Source organism: Podarcis vaucheri (assembly GCF_965113315.1).
Source record: "Podarcis vaucheri genome assembly, chromosome: 16".
In the NCBI taxonomy this organism is placed as follows: domain Eukaryota; kingdom Metazoa; phylum Chordata; class Lepidosauria; order Squamata; family Lacertidae; genus Podarcis; species Podarcis vaucheri.
The window spans coordinates 10,786,040-10,812,771 of record NC_138754.1 but is presented as its reverse complement, the minus strand read 5'-3'; the positions used below and the strand labels follow the sequence as shown (position 1 = coordinate 10,812,771).

The 26,732-nt window shown below is 48.3% G+C and overlaps 2 protein-coding genes across 3 annotated transcripts in view; one reads left to right on the top strand and one right to left on the bottom strand.

Annotated features, from left to right (window-relative positions):
• GON4L (gon-4 like) overlaps positions 1–14,311 on the top strand; it is a 45,190-nt gene extending 30,879 nt beyond the window's left edge. The window contains exons 22-32 of the mRNA XM_082202688.1: positions 1,559–1,826; positions 2,625–2,806; positions 3,647–3,844; positions 6,302–6,445; positions 7,626–7,769; positions 7,958–8,077; positions 9,077–9,202; positions 10,445–10,634; positions 11,789–12,548; positions 13,160–13,262; positions 13,835–14,311. Of these exons, the coding sequence (XP_082058814.1) occupies positions 1,559–1,826; positions 2,625–2,806; positions 3,647–3,844; positions 6,302–6,445; positions 7,626–7,769; positions 7,958–8,077; positions 9,077–9,202; positions 10,445–10,634; positions 11,789–12,548; positions 13,160–13,262; positions 13,835–13,993 (2,394 nt within the window). The 3' untranslated portion in view covers positions 13,994–14,311. The remainder of the gene's footprint in view (positions 1–1,558; positions 1,827–2,624; positions 2,807–3,646; positions 3,845–6,301; positions 6,446–7,625; positions 7,770–7,957; positions 8,078–9,076; positions 9,203–10,444; positions 10,635–11,788; positions 12,549–13,159; positions 13,263–13,834) is intronic.
• A 124-nt stretch (positions 14,312–14,435) lies between these two features.
• Positions 14,436–26,551, bottom strand: MSTO1 (misato mitochondrial distribution and morphology regulator 1). Of its 2 annotated transcripts, none has more exons than XM_082202247.1 (14): positions 26,292–26,551; positions 24,770–24,905; positions 22,457–22,526; positions 21,615–21,690; positions 21,159–21,207; positions 20,502–20,628; positions 20,272–20,389; positions 19,226–19,357; positions 17,705–17,857; positions 17,259–17,390; positions 16,272–16,456; positions 16,006–16,110; positions 15,804–15,919; positions 14,436–14,764 (listed from the first exon to the last, which is right to left on the bottom strand). In XM_082202247.1, the coding sequence occupies exons 1-14, from the start codon at positions 26,370–26,372 to the stop codon at positions 14,529–14,531; spliced, it is 1,716 nt and encodes a 571-aa protein (XP_082058373.1). In that variant the 5' UTR covers positions 26,373–26,551; the 3' UTR covers positions 14,436–14,528. The 2 variants fall into 2 exon arrangements, with proteins under 2 accessions (XP_082058373.1, XP_082058374.1); XM_082202248.1 differs by lacking the exon at positions 26,292–26,551 and adding an exon at positions 25,875–26,178.
• Positions 26,552–26,732: the final 181 nt, after the last annotated feature.

Here is a 26,732-nt window from a genome sequence, read left to right as displayed (position 1 = left end):
AGGAGCCCAACAGTAGGTGGCGCCAGCGAGAGGCGGAGCTGACTGATACTAGTTTTCTTCCCTTCCTCCTAGCTGAATTCTATAAGGGCAGTGCTAAGGGGAGGAGGCTGACAGCCAGTGCCTCCCCCTAGATTGGCTGTAAGTAAGGAGGTAGGGGCTGGCTAAGAGCAGGCTGAAGCTGGTGGGGCAGTAAGGAGCCATCTCTAGCCATTTGGCAGGCCTCATCTTCGCTAGGAGTCACTGCCTGCCCCAGCTGAGTTCCAGCTTCATAGCTAGAATGGACTGTGATAGGAATTTTATGGTCTTAGACATATGGTCATGTTCATAAGTGTACCAACCAAGCACATACATAGATCAGCACAGGAAGGCCAACCTGGAACCATTTTGATTCCCAAACTGTCCCAAACTGACCAAATGTTTTCTCTGCAAGGTCAAAGGAAAATGGAAAAGCCTCCCCATTGTCTTTTCCTTCACAAAATCCTGTCTGTGTTTGAATAGGATGTGAGCCTGTGACCTGGCCCAGGAACTAAGTATTTATCATTACAAAAGACTGGCCAGGCTCCCCAGGCAATCCAATCAAGTAACCTGCCAGACAGGAGATAAACAAGGACAGGAGAAAAACAACATTCAAATTGCTTCCTTCCAGTAGCACCTTAAAGACCAACTAAGTTAGTTCTTGGTATGAGCTTTCGTGTGCATGCACACTTCTTCAGATGGTATCAGATGGTATCTGAAGAAGTGTGCATGCACACGAAAGCTCATACCAAGAACTAACTTAGTTGGTCTTTAAGGTGGTACTGGAAGGAATTTTTTTATTTTGACTATGGCAGACCAACACGGCTACCTATCTGTAATTCAAATTTCTGTTTAGACCGCCTTTTCTGTGATGTAGGTATGATGTATCTGAGGGGTGGTCTTAGGTTACACCCCCTTCTGTGATGTACCGTATTTTTCGCTCTATAAGACGCACCAGAGTTTTTGGAGGAGGAAAACAAAAAAAATATATTCTGAATCTCAGAAGCCAGAACAGCAAGAGGGATCGCTGTGCAATGAAAGCAGCAACCCCTCTTGCTGTTCTGGCTTCTGGGATAGCTGCGCAGCCTGCATTCGTTCCATAAGACGCACATACATTTCCCCATACTTTTTAGGAGGGAAAATGTGAGTCTTATGGAGCAAAAAATACGGTATGTATGATGTTTCTGGGGGTGGTCTTGATCTACAGGATGGGAATTTCAAAAGTCTTTATAAGGCCTTGCACGCCATTTTTCTGGGTTCCTCCTCTCTCCTGCGGGTGAGGGGGGCACCCTGTGGCAACAGATCAATAAAGATCAAGCTTACTAGCTGCTTTGCTTCTCAATATTCTCTGGTTGGCCTCTGTTATTCTCTCCTACCAATAGGGAACCTATGTAAGGACTCTATATGGGCTCTTGGATACTCTATAAGGGAAAAGGGCATTTTTTTGTTTACAACAGGATCATGCTGCTTCTTCCACAGGGTGGGGCAGATGAGGCGGGAATTATGAGAGCTGACAAGATGCTTTGGTCCTTGTGCGCTACAGGAGACGATGGAGAAGTTGACGTGGCTGGCCTCTGAGAGGCGCCTGAGCCAAGAGGGCGAATCCGAGGAGGAGAATTCCCAGGAGGAGAACTCTGAGCCGGAGGAGGAGGAGGAAGAAGAGGAAGAGGAAGGGGAGGGGGAGAACTCGGAAAACTTGCAGAAAGAGGACGAAATGGCCGACGAGGTCGCAGACCCCAGAGACGGGCCGGCAGAGTCTCTTGCCCTCACTTGCGCTGCCCCGGAGGTGGAGCCCAGCAGGGATGCCCCAGGTGAGTCGCAGGCAGCAGAATTGGGGAGAGGACCTGGCCCCATCTCCTTGGGACACACAGGAACAGAGCAGGTTGACTTCTGCCAAGGCAAACCATTGGTCCATCTAGCTCAGTGTTGTCTACACTGACTGGCAGTGGCTCTCCAGGGTTTCAGGCAGAGAGTCTCTCTCAGCCCTACCTGGAGATGCCATTGGGGACCAATCCTGGGAATGTTTTGCATGCAAAGAAGATGCTCTACCATTGAACAATGGCCCTGCCCCTATACAAGTTGAAAAGTGTGTGTGTGTGTGAGAGAGAGAGAGAGAGAGAGAGAAAGAAAGAAAGAAAGAAAGAAAGAAAGAAAGAAAGAGTCATAAATAAATCCCCCTTAGCCTGGATCTCTTAGAGAGAATCAGGACTGAGCGATTCCAATAATAATAATAATAATAATAATAATAATAATAATAATAATAATAATAATGGTTGTTATTATCAGTATCATTATTCTGCCTTGCATCCTAAGGTCTCAGAGCAGGTTACAGCATTAAAGGACAGTATTAAAATCAAAATCTCACAAGACAGTATGACCCAGGTTTTGCTCCCGTTCATTCACTTTGCGCATAAAGATGTATTTGCTCCTTTTTGTTCTGCTTCTTCCTGCCATGGGAGGGAGTCATAGCCTGGAGGGTCACCTGGTCTCTCCCCCCCCCCATGTGCTTGAATCGAGATCTGCCACGCAGAAGGTGGCAACCCTGGAAAAGTGGGACACGCAGCCTCTTCCACGGACTGCAGTCGGATCGCTTTCTGTGTTTTTTCCAGGAGAGAGCACCAAAGCACCGGGCAAAAGCCGCGGCTCCCACCGAGCAAGAGCGAAGAGAGGCCGGGCTCGTGCCAGCAAAGACACCTCCAAGCTGTTGCTCCTCTACGACGAAGACATTCTGGAGAGAGACCCCTTGCGGGAGCAGAAGGACTTGGCCTTTGCACAGGCTTACCTGAGCAGGGTAAGGAGGGCCCTCTTCAACTGCTAAGTCAGGATGTAGAGTTGCAAGCGACCTTAAATCAGGAGAGAGTTCCAGATGTTCACCAAACCAGAGAGTGCTTAGGTCCTGTAGACCGGGGAGCCTCAGGCCTGGAGACCAGATGTGCCCCCCGATAGCTCTCTTATCTGGCCCTCGGGACTCTTCCCAGGCCAAACCTCTTCATAGCACACTGCACCTTCCTTCAAGTGCTTTCTCCTGGCCGGACCACATCCTTGATGGCGCCTCTTGCTTCTCCAAATGTGGGTTTCCCAGCGAGGGACGCATACTGTCCCCGGCAGTGGAGGAAAAGCATAGCCATCAGGGCTGGCAGCCATTGGTAGCTCTACCAGTGTGAGAGCCCGTGTGGTGTAGTGGTTAAGAGTGGTAGTCTCGTAATCTGGTGAACCGGGTTCGATTCCCTGCTCCTCCACTTGCAGCTGCTGGGTGACCTTGGGCCAGTCACACTTCTCTGAAGTCTCTCAGCCCCACTCACCTCACAGAGTGTTTGTTGTGGGGGAGGAAGGGAAAGGAGAATGTTAGCCGCTTTGAGACTCCTTAAAGGGAGTGAAAGGCGAGATATCAAATCCAAACTCTTCTTCTCTTCTTCTATGCTCCTCCACAAATTTGCCCATTCCTCTTCTAAAGCCATCCATTTGGTGGCCTTCGCTGCCTTCTTTGGGAGCGGGGAATGCCTAGCTCTGCAATGAAGCCTGCCGGCCTGTAGGCTTGTGTAGTTGATTTCGGATTTGGGGTTTGCTCTGCGCACGAGCGGCGTTTCTCCCCGTGCTCCGTCTGAGCTAAGGCCGGCGTCTTCCTCTGCAGGTGCGCGAGGCCTTGCGGAATGTCCCCGGCAAGTACGAGGAGTTCCTGCACATCATTTACGAATTCGAGAGCAACGCCCAGAAGCAGACGGCCGTCGACCTCTACGCGGGACTGCGGAACCTGCTAAGGGAGTGGCCGCAGTTGCTCACTGACTTTGCTGCTTTCCTCTTGCCTGAGCAGGCCCTGGAGTGCGGGCTGGTATGTAGATGTGCTGGGGCAGCTGGGGGTCGGGAGTTCAAGGATGGCTCACTTGGTGCTGCTGCCTTGAATCGGCAACCCCACCTTACGACGACCTTTAAAGCCCTAAACAGCCTCAGCCCTGTATATCTGAAGGAGCGTTTCCCTCCCATTGTTCAGTCTGTACACTGAAGGCCAGCTCCGAGGGCCTTCTGGCGGTTCCCTCACTGCAATAAGTGAGGTTACAGGAAACCAGGCAGAGGACCTTCTAGGTAGTGGCACCTGCCCTGTGGAACGCCCTCCCATCAGATGCCAAGGATCCTCTATTCCCTTTCCCCCTTTTCTCTTCTATGAAGAAACCCTTTCTGGAACCCCACATTTAAATTCTTCCCTGGTCTCCTTGCTGGCCCTAGTAGGACCAACTTGGCCAGTTAGCCCTGGTGATCATTTGATCTCTACTGACTGGGGTTTGCTTGCCCCCCCCAATGACCCCTGAATTTTTGAATTTTATTGATATTGCTGCTGCATTTTATATTGTATTTTATGCTGTTTTATGCTGTTTTTAAGTCGCAGTTTAATCAATTTTTATATTTGCTGTTAGCCGCCCTGAGCCCGGTTTTTAAACTGGGAAGGGCAGGGTATAAATATTATTATTATTATTATTATTATTATTATTATTATTATTATTATTGAGATAAATAACTACAGCTTTTAGAAGACATCTAAACAATTGTGGGACTTCAGGTAGTAGATATGTGAAGTGGGCCTCTACATTTAGGGAGTTCCCATCAAAGGCAGTATTGTATATGAATCAACAATACGTTCTTCCAACTATGTCAAAGGGAAAACAGCAAATTAAAAAAAAAGTTTCAAACTTCCTGGCATATGGAAGGTGTTAATGTTTGATGTTTTATTATGCTTTTGTCGGAAGCTGCTTGGAGTGGCTGGGACAACCCAGTCATGCGGGTGGGGTACAAATAATAAAATTATTACTACTGCAAAGTTACTGGGGCCGTAAGTGGTCTTTAAGAAGGTGTGTGATTGCCCTTCGCATGCCACCCCAGCCTCACTTTGGAGCTGCTTCTCCCTGATGCCCTCTCACATGACCAAGGGCTGCACTGAAGAGGGCAGATTTCCTACCTAAATTCTGTGCCCTGTTATAAATTAGTTTTTGTACGTGAGGTTTTGATGTCTAGCTTATTGGGGGTGAGGGGCAACACTGGGCACCTGCTGATCTCCTGGAAATCTTACTTCCCCACCCCTCTGGCTTCTGACATTCCCCTCCACCCCCAGTATTTGCCCACAAAACTAGAAGTACAATGCATCTTTTCAGCAATAGGGACTAGAAACTTTGCTTGCTAACAAAAGCTGAGATTCTGAAGGCTCTGACTTCTTCTGAGCAAGCAGACTGGGGCATCTGTTGCTTGCACTGTTGTCTGGGTTTGAGCGAGAAGGCAAGCAGGTGGCAGTTCTGAAGAGGAGGGGCAGGACAAATACAAGATGGGTGACACCTGGCTTGAGAGCAGTACATGTGAAAAGGATCTAGGAGTCTTGGTTGACCACAAACTTGACATGAGCCAACAGTGTGACGCGGCAGCTAAAAAAGCCAATGCAATTCTGGGCTGCATCAATAGAAGTATAGCACCTAGATCAAGGGAAGTAATAGTGCCACTGTATTCTGCTCTGGTCAGACCACACCTGGAGTACTGTGTCCAGTTCTGGGCACCACAATTCAAGAAGGACACTGACAAACTGGAACGTGTCCAGAGGAGGGCAACCAAAATGGTCAAAGGCCTGGAAACGATGCCTTATGAGGAACGGCTAAGGGAGCTGGGCATGTTTAGCCTGGAGAAGAGGAGCTTAAGGGGTGATATGATAGCCATGTTCAAATATATAAAAGGATATCACATAGAGGAGGGAGAAAGGTTGTTTTCTGCTGCTCCGGAGAAGCGGACACGGAGCAATGGATCCAAACTACAAGAAAGAAGATTCCACCTAAACATTAGGAAGAACTTCCTGACAGTAAGAGCTGTTCGACAGTGGAATTTGCTGCCAAGGAGTGTGGTGGAGTCTCCTCCTTTGGAGGTCTTTAAGCAGAGGCTTGACAACCATATGTCAGGAGTGCTCTGATGGTGTTTCCTGCTTGGCAGGGGGTTGGACTCGATGGCCCTTGTGGACTCTTCCAACTCTATGATTCTATGATTCTATGACCAGTGGGCTCTTTGCCAGGGCGAGGGGCATCAGCAGGTACCTGATTCTGCTGGCATCAGCTCTCTTCTCTGTGTGGTACAGCTGTATAGCTTCACTGATCTGACCTGGGTTTGTTGTCTGTTGCTTGCCATCTGCTGGCCAGGTAGGGAATTTCACTTTTGGAGCCACCCCCCCCCCAAAAAAAAGAACCCAGGTGGTGATTGGACAGTGCCAGTGATGTCAAGATGGCACATGAACAGTGAAGATTGTTTCTCTTCCTTGGGGCAGTTTGAGGAGCAACAAGCTTTTGAGAAGAGCAGGAAGTTCCTTAGGCAACTGGAGATCTGCTTTGCGGAAAACCCTTCCCACCACCAGAAGATCATCAAAGTGCTGCAGGGCTGTGCAGAGTGCTTGCCCCAGGAGATAATCGAGGTAAGCAGACCTATGGGGGCTCATGGGAAATATGCTTGTCCTCTCTGTGCCCTGTCCCCTCAGCAAATTCTGGCTGTGGTGGGAATTGCAGGCTTTTTCTTGTGGCTGAAATACAACATTGCTGCAAATTTGGGTTTCCTGGCTTGTATGTAACATGGATATACAGGTAACTCTCCTCTTAAGCTTAATTTACTTATGTGATTGCAGCTTTGTGGGACTGTGGGGAGAAAATGAATAAATGGAGAGCTGATGAAACCCATTCTTCACTCATTTATTCCCTTCCACCCATGCAAAGCTGCGATCACAGAATTACCTAGCTTTGGGAAGGTGTAATAGGTAGCAGGGCTCATTTCATCACATTCGCTGGAGGCCCATTTCCACCAAGCTCCTCCTGCCCCTGAATCGTGCTAGCTGGTTAACCGTGAAGGAAAAACCTACCGTATTTTTCGCTCTGTAAGACGCACATGACCATAAGATGCACCTAGTTTTTAGAGGAGTGAAACAAGAAACAAGAAAGCAATGCAAAGCCTCTTGAGCAAAGAGGCAGGAGCACTCCCTGAAGCCAGAAGAGGGATAGAAGAGGCTTCTGGGACAGCTGCGCAGCCTCTTCAGCCAGAAGCTAGAACAGCGCTGCGCAGCTATCCCTTTCGCTGTTCTGGCTTCTGGGATAGCTGCACAGCCTGCATTCGCTCCATAAGACGCACACACATTTCCCCTTACTTTTTAGGAGGGAAAAAGTACTTCTTATAGAGCGAAAAATACAGTACGTTGAAATTAGTGCCTTGGTTGGATGTTGATTCTCCTCTGCCCTCCTTTGTCCTTTTCCCGTGTGTGTGTGTGTGTGTGTGTGTGTGTGTGTGTTTGTGTGTGTTTTTGTATTGTAAGCCTGCAGGTATGGGCTGCCTTGTTTCGATTGTGTGTAAGCTGTTCTGGGAGCCCTTTAGGCTGAAGAGTGGGCTACAAATGCTCCAAACCAATAAATAAGAAAGGATTGAAGAAAAAAGACATTGGACAAATGCTGAAAATGTTCCACACAGGGGTGGGCAAACAGGGTTTGGTCGGTAGGCTGGATCCTAAGCTTCCCCCCACCCCGGTGGGCCATGGGGGGTGGGAGGCACCTATAATTCAGGTACCAGTCGCCCCTCTCCTTATTTTGCTTACTTGGCATGTCTCTGTGCAGCTGAAGACCCAGATGTGGCAGTTGCTGAAGGGGCACGACCACCTTCAGGATGAGTTCTCAGTCTTCTTTGACCACCTGCGCCCGTCGGCCAACCGCCTGGGAGATTTTGAGGAAATCAACTGGACGGAAGAGAAAGAGTATGAGGTGGAGTTATCCCTTGACCCTCCTGGGCAGCCTGGGAGAGGGGGGCACCTGCGTATTGCACGGCTTTCTGGGGTTGCGGGGAGAAGCGGCTCTGAGAGTGACTAAGGGGTGTGGGATTTTAAGCTTCAGGGGGTTCCCTGCATCCCAACCACACTACCTGACAATGGCTCCTGTGCTTCTTTTCCTAGTTTGATGGATTTGAAGAGGTGTCCTTGCCAGATGTGGAGGAGGAGGAGGACCCCCCCAAAATCCACGCGACTGCAAAAAATAAGAAGAGGAAGGAGCTTGGGGGGCAGAATATTGACAAGGTGAGGCTGGGGGAGCCCTTGGCGCGAAGCATTGCTGCTTTTTTAAAAGATTTTAAAGATTTTCTTGTTTTACAGAAGTATGTGTAATGTCTCTCGTATTTTTTCCATGTAACATTTTTACAAATCCGTTTCATTTGTTGAGACATTAGGGGGAGAAAAAAAGGGGTGGGGTGGGGAGATGGGTGGCGATGTTTCTATTATGCTTAATGTATGTAGGGTTTGGTGTCAGCGTTGCTCGTGCAGGTTCTCTGCTGTTCACTTGTGTTCCTTTGGTGGCGAGAGAGGTTGGGGTTGGCCTTGTTTGTTTGTGATTAGCTGTGATCTTTGTTTTCACGTGTGAGTAGGGTGGGCGGGTGTTTTGGATCAGGTTAGCCATATTGATTTGTACGCTGTTCGTGGATTATTGTCATTGTCTTGTTGGGCTGTGTATGTGATAAAGGGGAGCCATACCGGGGTAAAGGTGTCTTCTTCTGTTTGTCCCCGTGTCAGTTTCAGTTTATTGGTTAATTTTTCTAGTAGGGCTGTTTCCCATACTATTTGGCACCTTCGGTCCATGCTTACTCCTAACAGGTCTCTCCAGTGTCTGGTTATGGTGTTTCTGGCTGCTGAAAGTAGGTGGGTTATGAGTTCTTTGGGCATTGTTGTCTTGGAAAATGTTTAGTAGGGCCAATTCTGGGGTGATGTCTAATACTTGCTTAGTTATGTTACATATTTCTCATATGGCTGTTGTCCAGAATAGTTGGATTTGGGGACACTCCCACCACATGTGGAGGTATGTGCCTGTGGAGGTGCACCCTCTCCAGCATTTTGGTGAGGTCCCTGGACGTATTAGCGCTAGTTTTCTTGGTGTTAGGTACCACCTGTAGGTGAGTTTCAGAGTGAGTTCTTTTCTTTTCGTTGATATGGATTTAAAGGGGCAAAGCATTGCTTTCGAGAGCTCCTTCTCCCTGCTGCCTGTCCTGCTGAGGGTTGCTCCTCTTCTCTTGTGTGTGATTTCAGGAGTCTGAGTGGTCCGAGGGGGCCAAGGAGTGCTGCTGCTCCTGCCACGAGGGGAGCAGTGATCTCAGGCTGAAGAGGAGCAAGCGAAGGACCTGCAGCCACTGCAGCAGCAGCAGCAGCAACAAGGTCAGTCCACAGCAATGGCAGAGGGAGCGTGAGACGCTGGGGCTTCAGCTCAGCGCACTGGGCCATAGATCAGTGGTAGAGCTTTACATGCAGAAGGTGACATGTTCAGTCCATCGTCTCCAGGTAGATTCACACTTGAAACCCTGCAGAGCCCCTGCCAGTCAGTGTGGACAATACTGAGCTTGATGGACCAATGGCCTGATTCAGTATAAGGCAGCTCTCTTGGTTCCTATGTGTGTGAGTTCATCTGTGTGTTTCTCCCTTGAAGCCTTGAAAAGGCTTCAAGTGCTGATTCTGTTCAGCTTACACAACAACAACCCTGTATCGGGAAATTTTTGACGTCTAATGTTTTACTTTTTTTTAATGTGCTGTAAGCTACCCAGAGTGGCTGGGGAAACCAGCGTACAAATAATAATAAAATTATTATTATTACTTTATTTAACTGAATTTGCATACCCCTTAGCTGTAAATAAAACCTCCAAGAGGATTACAAAGATAAAAAGTGCACTGAAATTGCTGGTGAAAATAAAGGTCAAACACTAGTTTGTAAAAAAGCAAAGTGAACAAAATCAGCCGTTACATTCCAGATTAAATTGCACGTCAACTTTAGGCGTCCGGGTTGCCTAAGCAGAAAGGATTTTAGGAGGTGCTGAAAAGATACAGGGAAGGTACCATCCTAATGTCAACAGGCAGAGTTCCAGAGTGAAGACTGGATCCTTACAGATGCGTAATGAAGTTTTCTGGATGGAAGTGGTTGAGGGGGCATCTGTGGGTTAAGCCAACCCTCCAGATAAGCTGCTCCCAAACTGTTAAAAGCTCTGTATACTAATGGTAACATCTCAAACCCATTGTTGCTGCCATTTCAGCTGCCTGCATGTAGTTCTGGATGATGAAGGGTTAAGGTTTCTGCCTTAGACATGGCGTTCATCTACATTTATTCATTTTATCCCACCTTTCTTCCAAGGAGTTCAAGGTGGTATTCAAGGTGGCTCTCTTCCTCCCCATTTTATCTTCACAACAACCCTGTGAAGTAGGTTAAGCTGAGAGACTGTGACTGGGCCCATGGGCACCCAGTGAGTTTCATGACTGAGCGGCAATTTGAACCCTGGGTCTCTGGGGTCCTGGCCAAACTATAGAGTCTCATGGCTTTTTAGGGGTGGGTGGCGAAGGGAAGCATACTAGTTTCATGAGTTTGGAGCAGGAGGTGTTCTGAGACGCTCTTGGACTTCCCTTGGTCCACAGGCAGGAGATGGCAAGGCCTACAGGAACAAAGATGCCCAGGAGCTCACCGACAGCCTCGTCCAGCGCGAACTGAGCCCTCGCCCCGAAGGGAAGGAGCCTGCGGAAGAGAGTCTGGAGCAGAGAGAGGACGGGGAGCCTCCCCAGAGCAGGATGAGGACAGGCGCCAGGAGAGCAGACTCCACAGCAGGAGGTATGTGGGGAGTGAAAGGGGTGGGAAGCATGGACCCATGAACTTTCCCATGCAGCCCTGGGATCTTGTGCCAAGCAACCTCCTAACTGGCTCCGTGGGCAGGAGGGAGGGGATCCTGGCAGGGGCTGTGTAAGATTTCATACTTTGTCCCTTCTGAGGACAGGGGCATCCTCTCTGGTCCTAATTCTGCTCTGTGCTTTGGAAACTTTTTCAGAAGCCACCAAGGCTGATTGTTAAACCTGATATGTCATGCTAGAAATGGCACCTTTTAAACATGAAACAGATTTGTGGCTGTATATAATGCTTCGTGAGAGCCAGTGTGGTGTAGTGGTTAAGAGCAGTAGTCTTGCAATCTGGGGAACCGGGTTCGCTTCCCCGCTCCTCCACATGCAGCTGCTGGGTGACCTTGGGCCAGTCACACTTCTCTGAAGTCTCTCAGCCCCACTCACCTCACAGAGTGTTTGTTGTCGGGGAGGAAGGGAAAGGAGAATGTTAGCCGCTTTGAGACTCCTGAAGGGGAGTGAAAGGCGGGATATCAAATCCAAACTACTCCTCCTCCTCCTCCTCCTCCTCCTCCTTCTTCTTCTTCTTCGTGAAGTAGAGCCTTTTTGATGAAGAGGGCTCTAGTCTGCAGGGTTATCTCCCACAATAAGCCTTGTTAGTCTTTTACGGTACCACAAGACTCCTTCAGGAGTGTCTGGAAGGAGGGCTTGGGGTGGCTATAAACCAAGGCTGAATCCAGTTAAAGATGGAGATTCCGTGGCCATTAAAAAAAAGTTTTTATTTTGTTAAGATTGCATTGTTTTTTGCCACGCTTGGGCCCCTTTAGAGTGGGAGTACGAGAGAAATTTACGAAATGAGTTTGGTCTTCCTCTCTTGTAGGTGAAGCTGAGGGGCCTGTGTGCAGTGCTTGAAGGAAGCACCCTCTCCTCTTAATGGCACATGGCACTAGGAGCAGTTTGCTAGCTGTGGCTGTTTTCACGCAGGCTGGAAGGTGCATTGGCACCTAATGCTAGTTTTTAAGCTTAGCGTATCTCAGCAGTGCCATCTGCATAACCTTGTGCAGTATTTCATTTCCACAGTTTCTAATAATGCTGTGCAATGAGCAAGTGAGTGTGAACAATCCTTTCCCTATTGTTTTTCTTCTTTCCCAGCTTCTCGCGTGGAAGGAAAACTGCCTTTGCCCAAGGAGACCCCTACGGAAGGGGGTGGGCTGCCAGGACCTCCCTGCCTCCCCAAAGTCAGCGATCCTGCCAAGCCGCTGCCTCCTAGTATTGCTGCCTCTTCCACGCTGCAGGTGCAGAGGGGCGCCCCACCGAAACCCCACCGACCCAAAAGTGGCTCTTGCCATATAGGAGGCGAGAGCGACGCAGGACTCGGCCCGAGGAGCGGGGAAGCTTCTTCAGGCATTTCAGGGGGTGAGACTCTTGCAGGAGCAGCGGGGGGTGTAGCTAGCTCAGGTGTCAACCCCCCTCTGGCCAAGAGTTGGCCACAAAAGCCTGCCTTTCAGTCCAGCCCCTCGCGGGGGGCATCTTCTGCTCCTCCTCGAGTGTGTCTCAAGGACAAGGAATTGGACAGGTTGCCATTGTCTCTGGATACAAAGCCCAAAGGAAGGGATCTTTGCGGGTCACACTCCAAGGACCTCATGCCGCCGAAAGCAGGAGCAGCAAACTGTGGCTCTCAGACTCCAGCAGTGGCCTCTGGAGTTTGCAGCCCTCTGGCTACAGAGAAGAAAGGAAATGCCACGGAGAGACTGTGTGCTAGTGCCCGCTCGGAGCTGCCAGCTGCAGGCGGTGGGGAGCGGGCCGCCTCGCTGCGGGGAGATGAGCTGCACCAAAGGGCGGTCGAAGCGACTGTGTGCGCCAAGAACATCAAGGTCAGCTCCACCGGGGAAAAGGTTGTATTGTGGACCAGGTACTTTTTTTTGCTTCCTTGTTCAAAAGCCAGTACTAGGGGAGAACCGGGGTGGGTCCCCGTATAAGTGGTTTTGCTTTAGAATCCCTTTGTCCCCAGAGGTATAAGGCATCCCCTGACCCCAACACTTGGATGCACTGAGGAAAAGCCCAGTCCTACATCAGGATGTACAGATAAGATTGAAAAAGCAGTGTGGGCGGTGAAACAGGTAGGCTGTGAGAAAAAGCAGTTAATCGGTGGAGTGTTGCAAAACAAGGAAGCCTGGTAGCACCTTTGTCAACATGCCCCTATTGCTCCATTTCTGATAGGAAGCTGCCTTATACTGCTTCAGACCATTGGGTCCATGCAGCTCAGTATTGTCCACACTGACTGGCAGCGGCTCCCTCCAGGGTTTCAGGCAAGGAATATTTACCATCCCTGCCTGTAGGCCGTTTCACTGAGTTTAAAGCCATTCCCCTGTGGATGGTGTGATTCTGTTAAAGGCTAACAGTGAGGACTTTCTTAAACACACGTCTCCACCTGACAACGAGCCTTGTGGGATTCATGAAGTCTGGTCCAAGGAGCAGCCCACTCCAGTTCCCTTTCCCCAGTGTCAGGTGTTTCTCTTTCAGAGAGGCTGACCGGGTCATTCTGACCACTTGCCAGGAGCGAGGAGCTCACCCAGACACATTCAGTGCCATCTCGCAGCAGCTGTGCAACAAAACGGCAGAGGAGGTGAGTCCTGGGGGAGACAAATCTCTCGGAAGCGTTGAGTTCTTCTGTAAAGCTTAGGAATCCCTGGGTCCACAGATACGACTGGTGACACTTTACCCATGCAGTTAGCATTGCATGTATTTCTAATTTCACAAAAGAAATAAGATCCACGGTGAGCTGCTCTGCAAATTGTGTGCTGTGGTCCCTTTAAAAATCTGCCCTGAATGACAGGATGAAATGCAGTTTACAGATAAGGACACTTTCAAAGAAGAAAGTTTAACTGAGCAGGGAGAGCCTTGTGTTTCAATCTTAGCTGGACACTTGGCAGTATTCAGAGATCCCTTTATGCCCATGGCCAATCGTTGGTGGCACATTATCCTGTATTTGAATACAGGGTTTATTTTACGAGCCAGGAAATACAGATTTCTTGTTTGGTGGTGGATTTAGAGTAGAAGGTAAGTGTGCCATTGCTTATCTTTCCTACCTTCATCTAAAAAAATTGAAATAGTATCAGTTGTAGACTAGATTAGCTTCGGAGGCAATTTGCTTGTTTCACCTTGTCTCCCTCCATTACAACCCTGTTCTGCTCTCAGGTCGCCCATCGGTTCAGGGAACTGATGACTTTATTTCACACGGCTTGTGATGTCAGCTCAGAGGACGAAGAAGATGGAATGAGCACCAGCAACACTGACCAGCTTTCTGACAAAGACCCAGTCCTCTCTGAGGAAGAGCAGGAGGAGCAAGGCTTTTGAAAGCGTGAGCCAGTACTACTGAAGAGGAATGGAGATGGCTGGGCAATCTTGTTTGCATATGGCTCCAAAGAACTCCATCTGACCCCCACCTCCCGCATCAAACTTGAAGTCACCTCAAAAGATTCCCCCTTCCATAAAAAAGTAGGGTCTGCTGTGTGATGGAAGTCATGTAGGCTGCACTTGTTATTGGATAATGGCTGGTGTAAATATTTTAAATAGTAGGAAAAATATGTACATTCTCTCTTTGTGCTGCTTCTGAGTGAATATTTATTGTGGCAGTTGTATTTTAAGGAATAAAAAGTAATTCCTGTTGTAGAAGATGAAGAGCACCTTCTTACCTCTGTGCACAGAATCTTTCAGAATCTTGAAGGTCATGCAGATGACTTTTTTGAAAATACCTTGAGCTTAACAGCCGTAGTAGCACAAGACATGAGGAGGAGGAGACTGTATTAGGGGATTTATTGTTTTTATAAATGTGTGCAAGGGCTAGTAGATGTTTTCCTGTTCAAAGGCACTGCAGAAAATACGCACACACTCAGTCCGTCTCATCCTCCGAATCTGCTGCTGAGCCCCCGCTCTCTTTGTAACAGTGAGACAGTGTCCTCAGCTGCTCCAGAGCTTCCTCAAAGTCATCCATTTCAACTCCAACCGAGAAAAAGCTTGCCCATCGCCGGACGTCAACTTGGCGCAGCTCTTCGTAGAAACTGCCAAGGGTTTTACGCAGGATAGCCAAGGACTGGAGGGCTCCGAAGACAGGAATACTTTCAACAGCTGTGTAGGAGAGAATGAAAGGATTTGAGAAAACCCATTCTGACTGCAGCAGTGCCAGAGCACCTTTGTGTCTACTGCCCCCATAGCCTTGTTAATGGTGCAGCATAACCCATCTTCCAAATGAGGCTGGTGCCCCCCCCCCCCAACTCTTGCCTTGTGCTAGTGCAAAAGGGAGAGAGAGATAATACCAGCAAGCCTTGCTTCACTGGGACAACGCTGGCCTATTGAGAATCAATGTTTCTACAACACAGTGGTGGGAAAGTGACGGAAAACATTAAACGGGAAGTACTTGGCTAGTCACTGAATTAGCTTCTTGCCAAACTTGCTGCACATATGATCTATGCAAGCCCTTCCCAGCCTCATGCCCTCCAGACTAACCCCAAGGGGTGAGGGGGAGCTGTCATCCAACACATGGAGGGCCACACTCGTCCTATGCACATGCCCCAACCAATCAGGGATCAATCACATATTAGAAGCACAGGGGTATAAAGGGTTGAATAACTTGTCGGGCTCTAACCCCCATCAGCCCCAGGCAGTAGGGCAAATGGTCAAGGATGAGGGGAGCTGCAGTTCAGCAACAGGAAGGCCACAGGCTCCTGAGCCCTGAGCTATGCCAACTGGCAGTGATGGGCCATGGTCCCTTTTTAAACTGGAACTGCTGGGAATTGAAAGTGGGAGCCGCGGTCTGTAAAACTCTTCTACTGAACTGGGAGGAGAGGACAAATACTTAGGCCCCTACCCATCATCCCAGAACTTCCACATTGCAGCCCTGACCCAGTTTATGTAGAAGCAAGTCTTTCTGAGTACAGTGGAGCTGACTTCTGCAGTAAGTGGGGTCAGGAGTGCAGCCACAGTAAAAGTGCCAAAATAGTTTCAAGTGGGTTTCTAACACGTTACCTCGCAGAACTCCACATTCCCACTTTTCATTACCCCTCACCATAAAAGTTATAATGGGCCAAACACAAACCTGAGACTTCACATTCTAACCTGAGTGAGACCTGCTTCTCCTACTGCATTATCCAGAGCCCAGGCTTCTTACCTGCTGAAGCGCTTGAAGGTTTCTCCAAGAGGAATCCATGCTTGTTGAGGAGAGGAGAGAAGAACTGGGGGTAGGGAGCCAGCAGCTTGCAAGGGCCTCGAAGTAAGTGTGATGTGCTGTTCCGCAAGCACAAAACAAGCATTAGGGACAGAAGCCCGGTCACCACCTTTCCTATACCCCCCACCTTCCCTGTTTCACCAACCTCAAGGTTCTGGGGGAGACGGTGTACAAGTAGCGGGCCAACACCTCCTGTCCAGTCTCACACATGTGGAGGACAGACTTTGGCTCAGTGCCTGAAGAGGAATTGCTACAAGAGACGCAAAATGGGGAATGGGTCAAGGCTGCAGGTATGTGTGTTTGTACTAAAGTCATCTGCATAGCTCTGCAAAAAGTGAGAGGAGTAACCCACTCTAGGCCACTCCCCTGCCACCACTGAAGGAAGAACCCCCACCCACCCAAACCTCTTACCTGACTTGGTGCTCCTTGCCGATTCCTCTCAGCACAACAGACTGAGCGAAGCAGTGGCTCTCTCTTTGCTCGCCACAGGAAGACAGTGGGCTCCAGGGCATGGCAGGCTGCTGGTTGCACAGAGCATCAGGAAGGGACTGCTCTTGTGCCACAGGAAATGGTACAGCTGCTACTGCAGCTGCTACCTGGAAGAGGAGGCATACAATGATCACCAGCAGATGTAGGACCAGAAGGGACTGACTTCTCCAAAGCCCAGGTCACCACAAAGTGCTGTGTACCAGAACAAGTAAAAATGCCAGAAGCAACCAAGGTGCGCCACAAGAGTGGGACTCCAGCAAGTGGGCCAGATGATGCTTGGAAAGGAAAGAAAAACCCAACTTGGAAAAAAAGTGTGAGTTTTAAAAGCCATTAAGCTTTTTTGCACACACAGCAAAACAAGAAATAAACTGGTTTCACTGCTTTCAGTGCACTGACTGGTCAAAATTGGGGCCTAATTATGAAGCAAAACTATGATCTGGCAGATTTCCCCAAAAGGAAGTTCTGATGGGGGTGAAATTTCATCCCTGCCGGTATCTGATGGCCCACAGGGAGGATTCTCTTTCCAAATATGTCACTATTAATGCATTTAAACTCCTATTTTAAAAGACCTTGTATGCAGAAGGTGCCAGGTTTCATCCCTGGCGTCTCCAGGTAGGGCTGGAGAAAGACTCCCTGCCTGAAACCCTGGAGAGCTGCTGCCAGTCAGGGTTGACAACACTGAGTGAGCCAGAAAGTCCAATAGTCCAAACTGGTATAAGCTATAACAGCTAATCCAGACAAACTAGTGCTGGAACGTTTAAGGCACTTAGTAACTGAGTGCACACTCCTGGTCCTGATGGAAGCTGTTCTCATTTTACATTAGAAATCCTGCGACTTCCAACCATGCTTTTGAGTGATTGAAGGGTTGGCTAGGGAAATGGCAGGGGTTCAAAGAGAATCATGTAGTACCTTCCGCCCAGAGAAATTCAGGGCCTCAGCAAGATGTGACATGGAGATGGCTGACGTCTGGAGCCGGTAGGGAACAGTGACCGTGTCCAGGGCTGTGGCGAGGATGGCACTCGTGTGATAGTCCAGTGCTGCCTGCAGAGGGTTATAAAATCAAGGCACAGTCATATCAAGGAATATCTCCTCCCCAAAGTTCCGATTTCTGCTCCCAACAGATGCTATTTGAGTCTAGTGCACTGTGCATTGCAAAAAGACAATTCTGACGGCTGAAATTCCAGTTTGAAACTAAGGAAAAGAAGTTGAGGATCCTTAGAAGCAGGACCAGGGGAAATGAGGGAAGGTGATACAGGATGCACAAACTTCACGCACAGCTCAAAGGAGTTCGTATTCCTCCATCCTCCGTGTGTGTGCGCAGGCATACCCAGGTGTCCACCTGCAGGAATACTGACCTCATAGTGCACGTATGGGAGTGTGATGGGGGGCGCTGGTCTGAGCCCCAGGCTTCCGTATAGTGACAAGGGACAGAAGAGCGAACTGTGGCTGGAAAGATGGACCATTGCCAAGACTGTGTTCATGAGCCTGTAAAAATTCCTTTGTGGAATCTGCAAGGTGGTAGAAAAGGAGTCACACCAGAAGGGTAGTGTTGCACAAAAACTCTCAGTGCATACTTGGTGCAAGTGGGAACAGTGAGTCTGTCTTTATGCAATTTCTTTTTGTGGGGTTGGGGGGGGAATTGACAATGAGATTATTTATTTTCAACAGGACAAATTACAGAACATGGGACAGGCAGTCCAACAAAACAGTTCGGGAGGTCAGGATATGGAAGGGAGAAACAGTTTGCAATTGGGGACTGGGCAGTGAGACAAAGAGAGCCCATTCTAATGAAAGTTTGCTCTAGATCCAAGTGCAGGTATTTCCAGACTAACTGTGCTAACTCCATACGCTTAGCACTTCTAAAGGATTTGTTTCAGCATTCATCAAATGGGGTTGCACCCAATGTCATTCAGAATACACCCATTGAAATTAATGGGCATTACTAAGTTAGGGCCATTAGTTTCAATAGGTCTACTCTGAGAACAAATTAGTAGGCTATAACCCATAGTGAATTAGGAAATAAGAGTCCTAAGGCTACCACTTATGCATCTCTCTCTCCTGCCTTCAAATATCCAATAAGTAGGTCTTTGAGTAACTAATTAACTTTTACCTAAATATCTTATTAATGAACTGACTACACAATCTTGAAGAAGAGCTAATAGATTAATCTAAGATCTTTCTAGACATCAACTAATTAAGAATTCTGCTTGTTGTCAAAACTAAGTTACTTAATTATCATTTCCTTTCATCCTGTTTCTGATGTTTTAATGAAGTTCTTCAATAAATATTTTTGAACTGTTTTCCCACTAGATGCATTGATGTGTTTACTGAATCACATGAAAAGGAAAATCAAATCTATATATTGGTCTTGGGGTATTGTACTTTATAACGATGGCTAGAATCTTCTATGCTAGACCATGGAAAAATGCCCATAAGCCAAGCTAAAAGTGATTTGATCAGGAAACTTTGGGAGCAATTCAGTATAATAAAGCTGGAATTCAGTACAGTATCCCACTATGTTAAGCGGGAATGAGGGATATCAGGAGGAGGGATAGTTTATATTATTTTATAGAGTTTTACTGTGAGAGGAATATAATATTAACTAGCTAATAAATGCTTAGGATGATCCCTGGAATGTATTTAATCATATTTATTATATTCCATTATAAACAATTATATTCAATCAGGTCTGATTATATTTAGTCAGGTGTAAGTATATGTCCAGCTACATTTATCTTCGCAGCTTAAGCCCAGCTCTCCATCCTCTACACAACACTTGTTCTCAGTGAGGAGATCTCTGAACTGCTTTCATTCCTAACCATTTTTCAGGAGGGGAGGAAAGAGCAAAGAGTTTGCATAGAGGGGGGCATACTTACGGCTCCGTTAAGCACTGGCGTCAGCCCCCATGTCAGGACTCCCTTCCCTGCATACTCATCCTGAAGCAGCTCCGTGACCTTTGCCCCAACCCCTGAAAATCCGTTGTGAAGGTCACAGAGAACCTGGAATCCCTGTGCAAGGAGGGAAGTGTGCAGATACATTGTGATCAGCAGCCAGAATTGGGGTGACCTGACAACTCAAGAGTTGGTGCCTGCACACTGTTGCAAGCCCAGGCTGTGCCACATATAATCTCATCTGCTTCACAGCCTTCCCCATGCTGAAGGGACAAATGCCCCAGGAACCTGGGTGCTGCTGACATTCAGCATGTTAAACCTGGGTGGTGCCACATCCTGGCCAAGACACAGACACAGCTTGCCTAAGAATTACGCAGTGCTATTGAAATGGGCTGCTCTATTGCTTTTCCAGTGAGCTTGCCTCATCCCAGGGGTGGAAGGCAGGCTAGTGAGCTGGAGCACGAGACAAAGAGAGTAGACAAAGGGATCTCTGCTCCTAACTGACCAGCACTACTCAGTGCTGAATAGCAGGATGCACCAGAGGTTTCTGGCACAGCCTTTCATCTAAGCACCAGATGTTTCAGCCTGCAGGCCTCTCCCTGGCTGGTGTGAGGGGGGCGGGAAAGGGAGAGAAGGGGACGAGCAGTGATGTCATGGCCGAGGGCCTGAGCAGCTTCTTCAGGAGGATCTGCTCCCTGCCGCCCGGCTCAAGTTCCAGGCTGAAGGAGGTAACTGTTATTTGCCCAATATCTATAATGCAATAACCACCTACAAAACCCCGGAAACCGGGCCAGTGTGCAGCCTCTATGGCACAGCTGTGGAAACCATGGCCTTCCAAATGCTGGACTCCAACTCCCATCAGCCCCCAGCCAGCAAGGGATGATGGGAGTTGTAGTCCAGCAACAGAAGGCCATAGATTATCCACCCCTGCTCTGGGACTAGACACGAGGGCCTGCTTTACTGCTGTTTCTCAAGTGAGCTGGCACCACCCACCCTTCTGGGCCGAACAAGAGACTACAGCAAATGCTCACCTGCAGGTAGTCACACTCTTCCACATAGAAGTGGAGCCTGTCTTCGAGCTCCTCAAGGTATGTGCCCTCTTGTAGCAGCTTCTCCCCCTGTCCAAAAGTCTCCAGCCGGCTGGAATCCCTGAAAGAAAAGTGGCAGCATCGTTCCAAAGCAGGGCAGACAATATTCTAGCCAGCATCTCCTGGCCCGCCCAGGGAAAAAGTAGCCCAGAATGCTGAGAAACATTCCTTACCCATCGTGATTGTACTGGTAGATGGTTACTATGCTACGAGGGTGCAGGTGTGTGCGGAGGAAATCCGACCAGAAGCATGTCCTGCTCTTTGAAGTCTCGTCCTGCCTCTCACGGAGCGGAGGTCTGTCTGGAAGCAGAATGGTTATCACCACCATCTATTAATTTATATACTGCTTATGTGCCAAAATGGCTTCAGAACACAGGCATTGGCTGGGTGGAAATGGCTCTATCAATTTATCATCCTGCTCGCCAGTGGCAAGTACTTCTCTGTTATCAGGTCAGCACACCAGCACTTCCAGAAGAAGTTCTGCCCATGGGGGAGAAACCTCCTCTCTTTTATCCAACCCCCAAGGGAAAAGGAACCACAATTTATTTCACTTACTATTCAGGATTTTGTAGGCGGTGATAGCCATCTAGGTGTGACTTACTGCAGCAGCCCAGCAAAAGGGATTAACACCCCTTCATAGCCTATGTTTTCTGCAATTGCCAGAGGCACCCAGGGCAACCACAAATAATGGATTTGGCTAGCAAATGAAGCCAAAACTTGGAATACCTTGTGAACGGATCAGAAGCCTCCTTAAAATACCCTTTGAAAACATATCTGCCCATTCTACCCCTGCAGGAAGCCATGCATGCAGAGCACACACACATCTTTACCACCAGGAAGGGTCCTTGGAGCAAAACCGCCACTGGGTGGTCTGTTATCCTGAAAAGAGAGAGAGACATTCTGACCAGAGACTGTGATTTAGCCATAAAGGAATCAAGAGATCCATATAGCTGCTGGTAACTCAGGAGAAGCGAACCTCTAGCCCTCCAGATGCTGGTGGACAGCTTACAAACCTGGAGCTTACTATACACCCCTCAAACCAACAGCTGTCATTAGACTTCTCTGTGAATTGGTCTAACTCTTTTAAAACCATCTAAGCTAGGGGCTATTTCTCCAGCTGCCCTTGGCATTTAACAGACATTGGAAAGACGAGTGTTAGCAACTAATTCCAAGAAGGATTGCCAGCAACACAGGAATTTCCACCAAAGCAAAAGTGCCAGGCTTAACAACGCTGGTTCAAGGGCGGAAAAGAAACAGTGAAGCTCCAGGGGTAGAGGATATCTTACCTCCCGCCTGTTGAGGTCTGGCAGGAAAGGGTTCGCAGGGGATGGGTCTTCTTGGTGCGTCGTCAGATTTCCCTTCCTGAAAAATTGAGCCTTTTAACCACATGGTTCTGCACAAATTGCAGCAGAGATTGAAGGGGTGTATGTGGAGTGCAGAATACTGCCCTCCCCTGCTGCCTTTAAAATACAGAGGATCTAGAGTGCCACACCACTGCTGCGCCAAATCTAGCAACTGTAATTAGGCAGATTAAAACTTCTAAGACTTGGTGTCTGAGTTTGCTAGCTTTCTTCTTCCGTTCCCACCACTTTTTTCTTTTCTGTCACAGCATCTAGTCATTATGCATGTGGGCAGGGAGAATGAGATTTTTTATCTGTCTATGGTGCTTAGTAAAGTTTTGGTTCTTTATACATGATGAATAACAAGATTTTCTGTTAATTTTAACTTGTTGAATAATGTTTCCCTCACAGAAACATCGGGTTTGTTAGTTTTTCTTTCCCATCAATATTGTAGAAAATGTCTCGATGTTCATGAAATGTTGGGGAACATAGTGAACTGTTGTGAAAAGAATACCATGCCCAGCCTGACATCTCCTAGCCTCCAAAATTGTAGCAGTAACCTGTCTACAACCATAGGGACTTGAAACATTTTTTAAAAGTTGAAATCAGAAACACCAGGAGTCCATTTTGTATACTATACAATCCTCACCTCTGTGCATCAATAATGCATTGAAAGCTGTTATTAGGTTTTCCCTACAATCATTAGTAAGCCATCCTATAGATCTGATTATGCTGTGCACAGAGTAGTTGTTTATACGTGTTTTTTTCAGGGGTGGGGAGGAACTCACCATGTCAAAGGGGTATTTGTTTTTGCATCTGCATACAGGCATCCCTCCTGCTTCAAAGAACTCAGGCTCCCTGCAGAGAAACAGAAAGCGCTGTCGCTGTGAAAGCTGCTTGTCAAGATAATAACCATGAACACCAAGTATCCCAGATCAGAAGAGAGGCCACAGGAACTGAAGCATTTCCTTTTACTTTATGCCAGGGGAGCTCTAAGGGCCAACACTCAGCCTACATAATACACACCATACATAATACACACCATGGTACACACCATACATTTAAAGCAACGGCTTTCCAACAAATAATCCTGGGCACTGTAGTTTCCCCTAGTACTACAATTCTCAGTACTACCAAACTAGTTCCCAGAGTGATTTGGCGGGGGAGTAATGTGCTTTGAGTGTATGGTATGTTACGCAGTCTAGGAAGGAAATTAGCTAGGACAGCAGCTCCCAAGACCAGATACTCTCTCTTGCAAAACTGGCAGGTCCCAGGGAGATTAAAAAACTTATACAGTGGGGACAGGTGTTTAATTGCATTGTGTTTCCAGTACACCACTTAGAGATGACTGTGAAGTGGTATACACACACTATTTAAATATATAAATAAAGCCAGCCAGTCTGACCAGTCACTAAATTTATTGGTCTTGTGGCTCTCTATTGGAACCTAGCCAACCTTACAGGGTGTTACAAGGATAAAAGGGGTGGGTACTGCATACATTGCCCCCTGATCTCCTTGCAGGAAGGGTGGGCTAAAATAAATAAATACCAGCAATAACAACAGCAACAAGTAGGCAGAAACTGCAATTTCCACTCGCTGTCTGCTTTCATCAAATGGGCTGGGCTGCTTCTCAGCTGGCCTCAACTAGAGCCAGGGCCTTCTCGGCTGCGGCTCCAATCTGGTGGAATGCTCTGTCACAAGAGACTAGGGCCCTGCGGGACCTGACATCTTTCCGCAGGGCCTGCAAGACAGAGTTGTTCCGCCAGGCCTTTGGTCAGGGCGCAGCCTGACTCCCTCCTCTGGCAACCTGCACAGAATTTTGCTTAATTGGTTGCCTTCAATTTGATTTAATTAATTTTTACAATGAAATATTTTTAGATTGTGTAACTATTTTACTGTTTTGATTATTTGATTGTTGTTAGCCGCCCTGAGCCCGGCTTCGGCTGGGGAGGGCGGGATATAAATAAAATTTATTATTATTATTATTATTATTATTATTATTATTATTATTATTATTATTATTGCTTACAGAAACGATTGGTTGTACCTGCCTTGTGAGGGACTGTCACAGGACCATCTGCTCTGGGAGTAATAATAATAATAATAATAATAATAATAATAATAATAATTTATTATTTATACCCCGCCCATCTGGCTGGGCCTCTCCAGCCACTCTGGGCGGCTTCCATAAAAACCAAAAATACAATAAAATATCACACGTTAAAAACTTCCCTGAACAGGGCTGCCTTAAGATGTCTCCTGAATGTCAGGTAGTTGTTTATCGCCTTGACATCTGCTGGAAGGGTGTTCCACAGGGCGGGCGCCACTACCGAGAAGGCCCTCTGCCTGGTTCCCTGTAGCTTTGCTTCTCGCAGTGAGGGAACCGCCAGAAGGCCCTCGGCGCTGGACCTCAGCGTCCGGGCAGACTGATGGGGGTGGAGTCGCTCCTTCAGGTATACTGGACCGAGGCCGTTTAGGGCTTTAAAGGTCAGCACCAACACTTTGAATTGTGCTCGGAAACGTACTGGGAGCCAATGCAGGTCTTTCAAGACCGGTGTCAGCAAGTGTCAGCAAGATCTCGGCTGCAACAGGAGTGACAATCAGCGGGCAGATTTCGGCTAGACCCTCAGAGGCCAAGGTCCCAACCTGAAAGGTTGGTAGTGTCTGGCATTTCCAGGAAGGCTGGGCCACCAGGATATTTCTCGGAGTACTGCCAAGGCCTGTAGCTATGTGGCTCACTTCCGCCCGAGCTGATTACAATAACTAACCTGGAATGTCTTAAGAATTTGTGCCTGAGCTCATTTCCTTTTTCTTCTTCCCTCCCCATCCATTTTTTTTCTTGTGTGTCATGCCATTTATCTGTTGTAACCCCGAGGGCAGGACTATATTCTTTTATTGATTTGTAAGCCACTTCACCAGAAGAGCAGGGTCTAAATGCTTTGAATAAAAACAAATGTACGTACATTGAAGGAATGTGGCCTGTCTGTGTTTTCCTGCTTCCAACATGTGGCTTCCAGGATGCAGAAAATGACATGAAGAAGAAGAGGGTTTGGGCTAAACTCTCCCAAAAACTATACTACACAATTCTGTATATCACCCACCTTTGAGGTCCATGAGGATGAGGCGGGGTGTGTATGTCTCTCGCCCCTGGAGAGTTCTTCCCGCTCGAAAGAGGACGTCATGGCAAATCCCTTCATCTGATTGTGCAGTTGCAGGATCCAAGCAGAATGAAGCTTCCTGGGAAGGGGGAACAAAATTTATGAAAATGCATGAAAAAAGAGTTCTAAACCAGCAAGTACTCCTTGGAGATCCCTGTGGTATACAGTATTTACTCCACTTATTTTGTAAGAGATGCTTTGAACTGGCTGAAGTAGAGGTGTAAGTCTCAGGCGGGGAGCCTGTGATCCTTCAAATATTGTTGGACAACATTATTTGGGGCTTTTAATTTAGAGCAAAGGTAAGAGGAGACATGTATACAATACTGCATGACACGGAGAAAGTGGTTAGAGAAAAGCTTTCCTCCCTCTCTTCAAAATGCTTGGGGACATCCAATGTTGGGAGACTCAGAACAGGCAAAAAATGAGGTATGTTAGCCTACAAACCCCTCCTATTTTATTCTCACAATAAGCTCAACAGAGAGAGAAACCAGCCCCAAGCTTCTACTTTACTCACAACCTCCACGTGAGGTAAGGACCCCTGACCATTAGGTCCAGTTGCGGATGACTCTGGGGTTGTGGCGCTCATCTTGCTTTATTGGCCAAGGGAGCCGGCATACAGCTTCCGGGTCATGTGGCCAGCATGACTAAGCTGCCTCTGGCGAACCAGAACAGCGCATGGAAATGCCATTTACCTTTCCGCCAGAGCGGTACCTACTTATCTACTTGTGCTGGTGTGCTTTCGAACTGCTAGGTTGGCAGGAGCAGGGACCGAGCAACAGGAGCTCACCGCATCGTGGGGATTCGAACCGCCAACCTTCTGATCGACAAGTCCTAGGCTCTGTGGTTTAACCCACAGCGCCACCCACATGAGCTAGGCTTCCCCCAAACCTCATTTTATTTTGCTCATGCGACTATCCTGCGATGTAGTCTAACCACAAATCTCCTATTTGGGACATGTTGTACCTATGAGTTCACTTTGCCCCACACCGGCCCACTCGACCTTTCTGCTGGTGGAACCAGCACTGCCACAGAGCCACACAATACCCACCCCACATTTGTAAGATGGCGGCAGCTCCCTTTTGGAACTCTCTGCCTATTGAGATCAAGCAGGTGCCTTCAAACAGGACTAAGAAAATAGATTAAAAAATCCTGTTGAGACAGGCCTATGCAGGTGCTTAGAAAGCTGAGGTGATTTTAACCTGTTTTAGTATTTTAATTTTGTTTTATCAGTAGGGTTGTGGTTTTTTTCTTGATTTTTATCGTTTTATGGCTTGAGGTGGCTTTTCTTTTTCGTTTTTTTACTGTCAAGCGGTGTATAAATTTTGTGAAGTAAACAAATATTTTTTGCCCTCACAGCAACCGCCCTCGGAGAAGCTGCGCAAACACGGCCGCCCCGCCCCTTCCCCGCCCGCCCGCCCGCGCGCGCACAGCCTGCCCAATCACAGGCTTCCTCCTCTGACATTACCTGAAGCCCCCACCAGTGGGCTCCGACGCTCCCCGCGTAGTGGCCCAACTGGAGCGTCACCACCTCGCGGGCCCCCGACATCCCCCAACTGCCAATGGGAGCGGAGGGGGGAGGGGGCGGAGGAGACGCGGAGCGGCCGTTAGAGAGCAGCGGCGGGCGGATGGGAAAGTGCGCACGCGCCGGAGCGAGTCGCGAGGCGGTTTACAAGTCGGCGACGGCACCGCGAACGTCGCGCGCATCTCCGCGGGGAACCCCACCCCTTCCGCTCTCCTATTGGCTCAGGCGTGCCACCCAATTGCCTGCCGGTTTGCGGTCGGCGCGCGAGCCAGAAGGGTTCGTTGCACCGCCTTGGTCTCTCCCCCCCCCCCATTGGCTTGGAGAACTAGGAAAGGGGGCGGAGCTGCATCGGGAGAGCCGCTCTAGGTATACCTTCGCCTGCGC

Excerpts from the sequence above, each read along its gene's own strand:
- MSTO1 (XM_082202247.1), bottom strand. The coding sequence starts at position 26,372 with ATGTCGGGGGCCCGCGAGGTGGTGACGCTCCAGTTGGGCCACTACGCG. Across the intron at positions 21,208-21,614 it reads CAGACCTCAACAGGCGGGAG|GATAACAGACCACCCAGTGG; the intron begins GTAAGATATCCT and ends CTCTCTTTTCAG. Across the intron at positions 17,858-19,225 it reads CGCCAGTGCTTAACGGAGCC|ATTCCACAAAGGAATTTTTA; the intron begins GTAAGTATGCCC and ends ACCACCTTGCAG.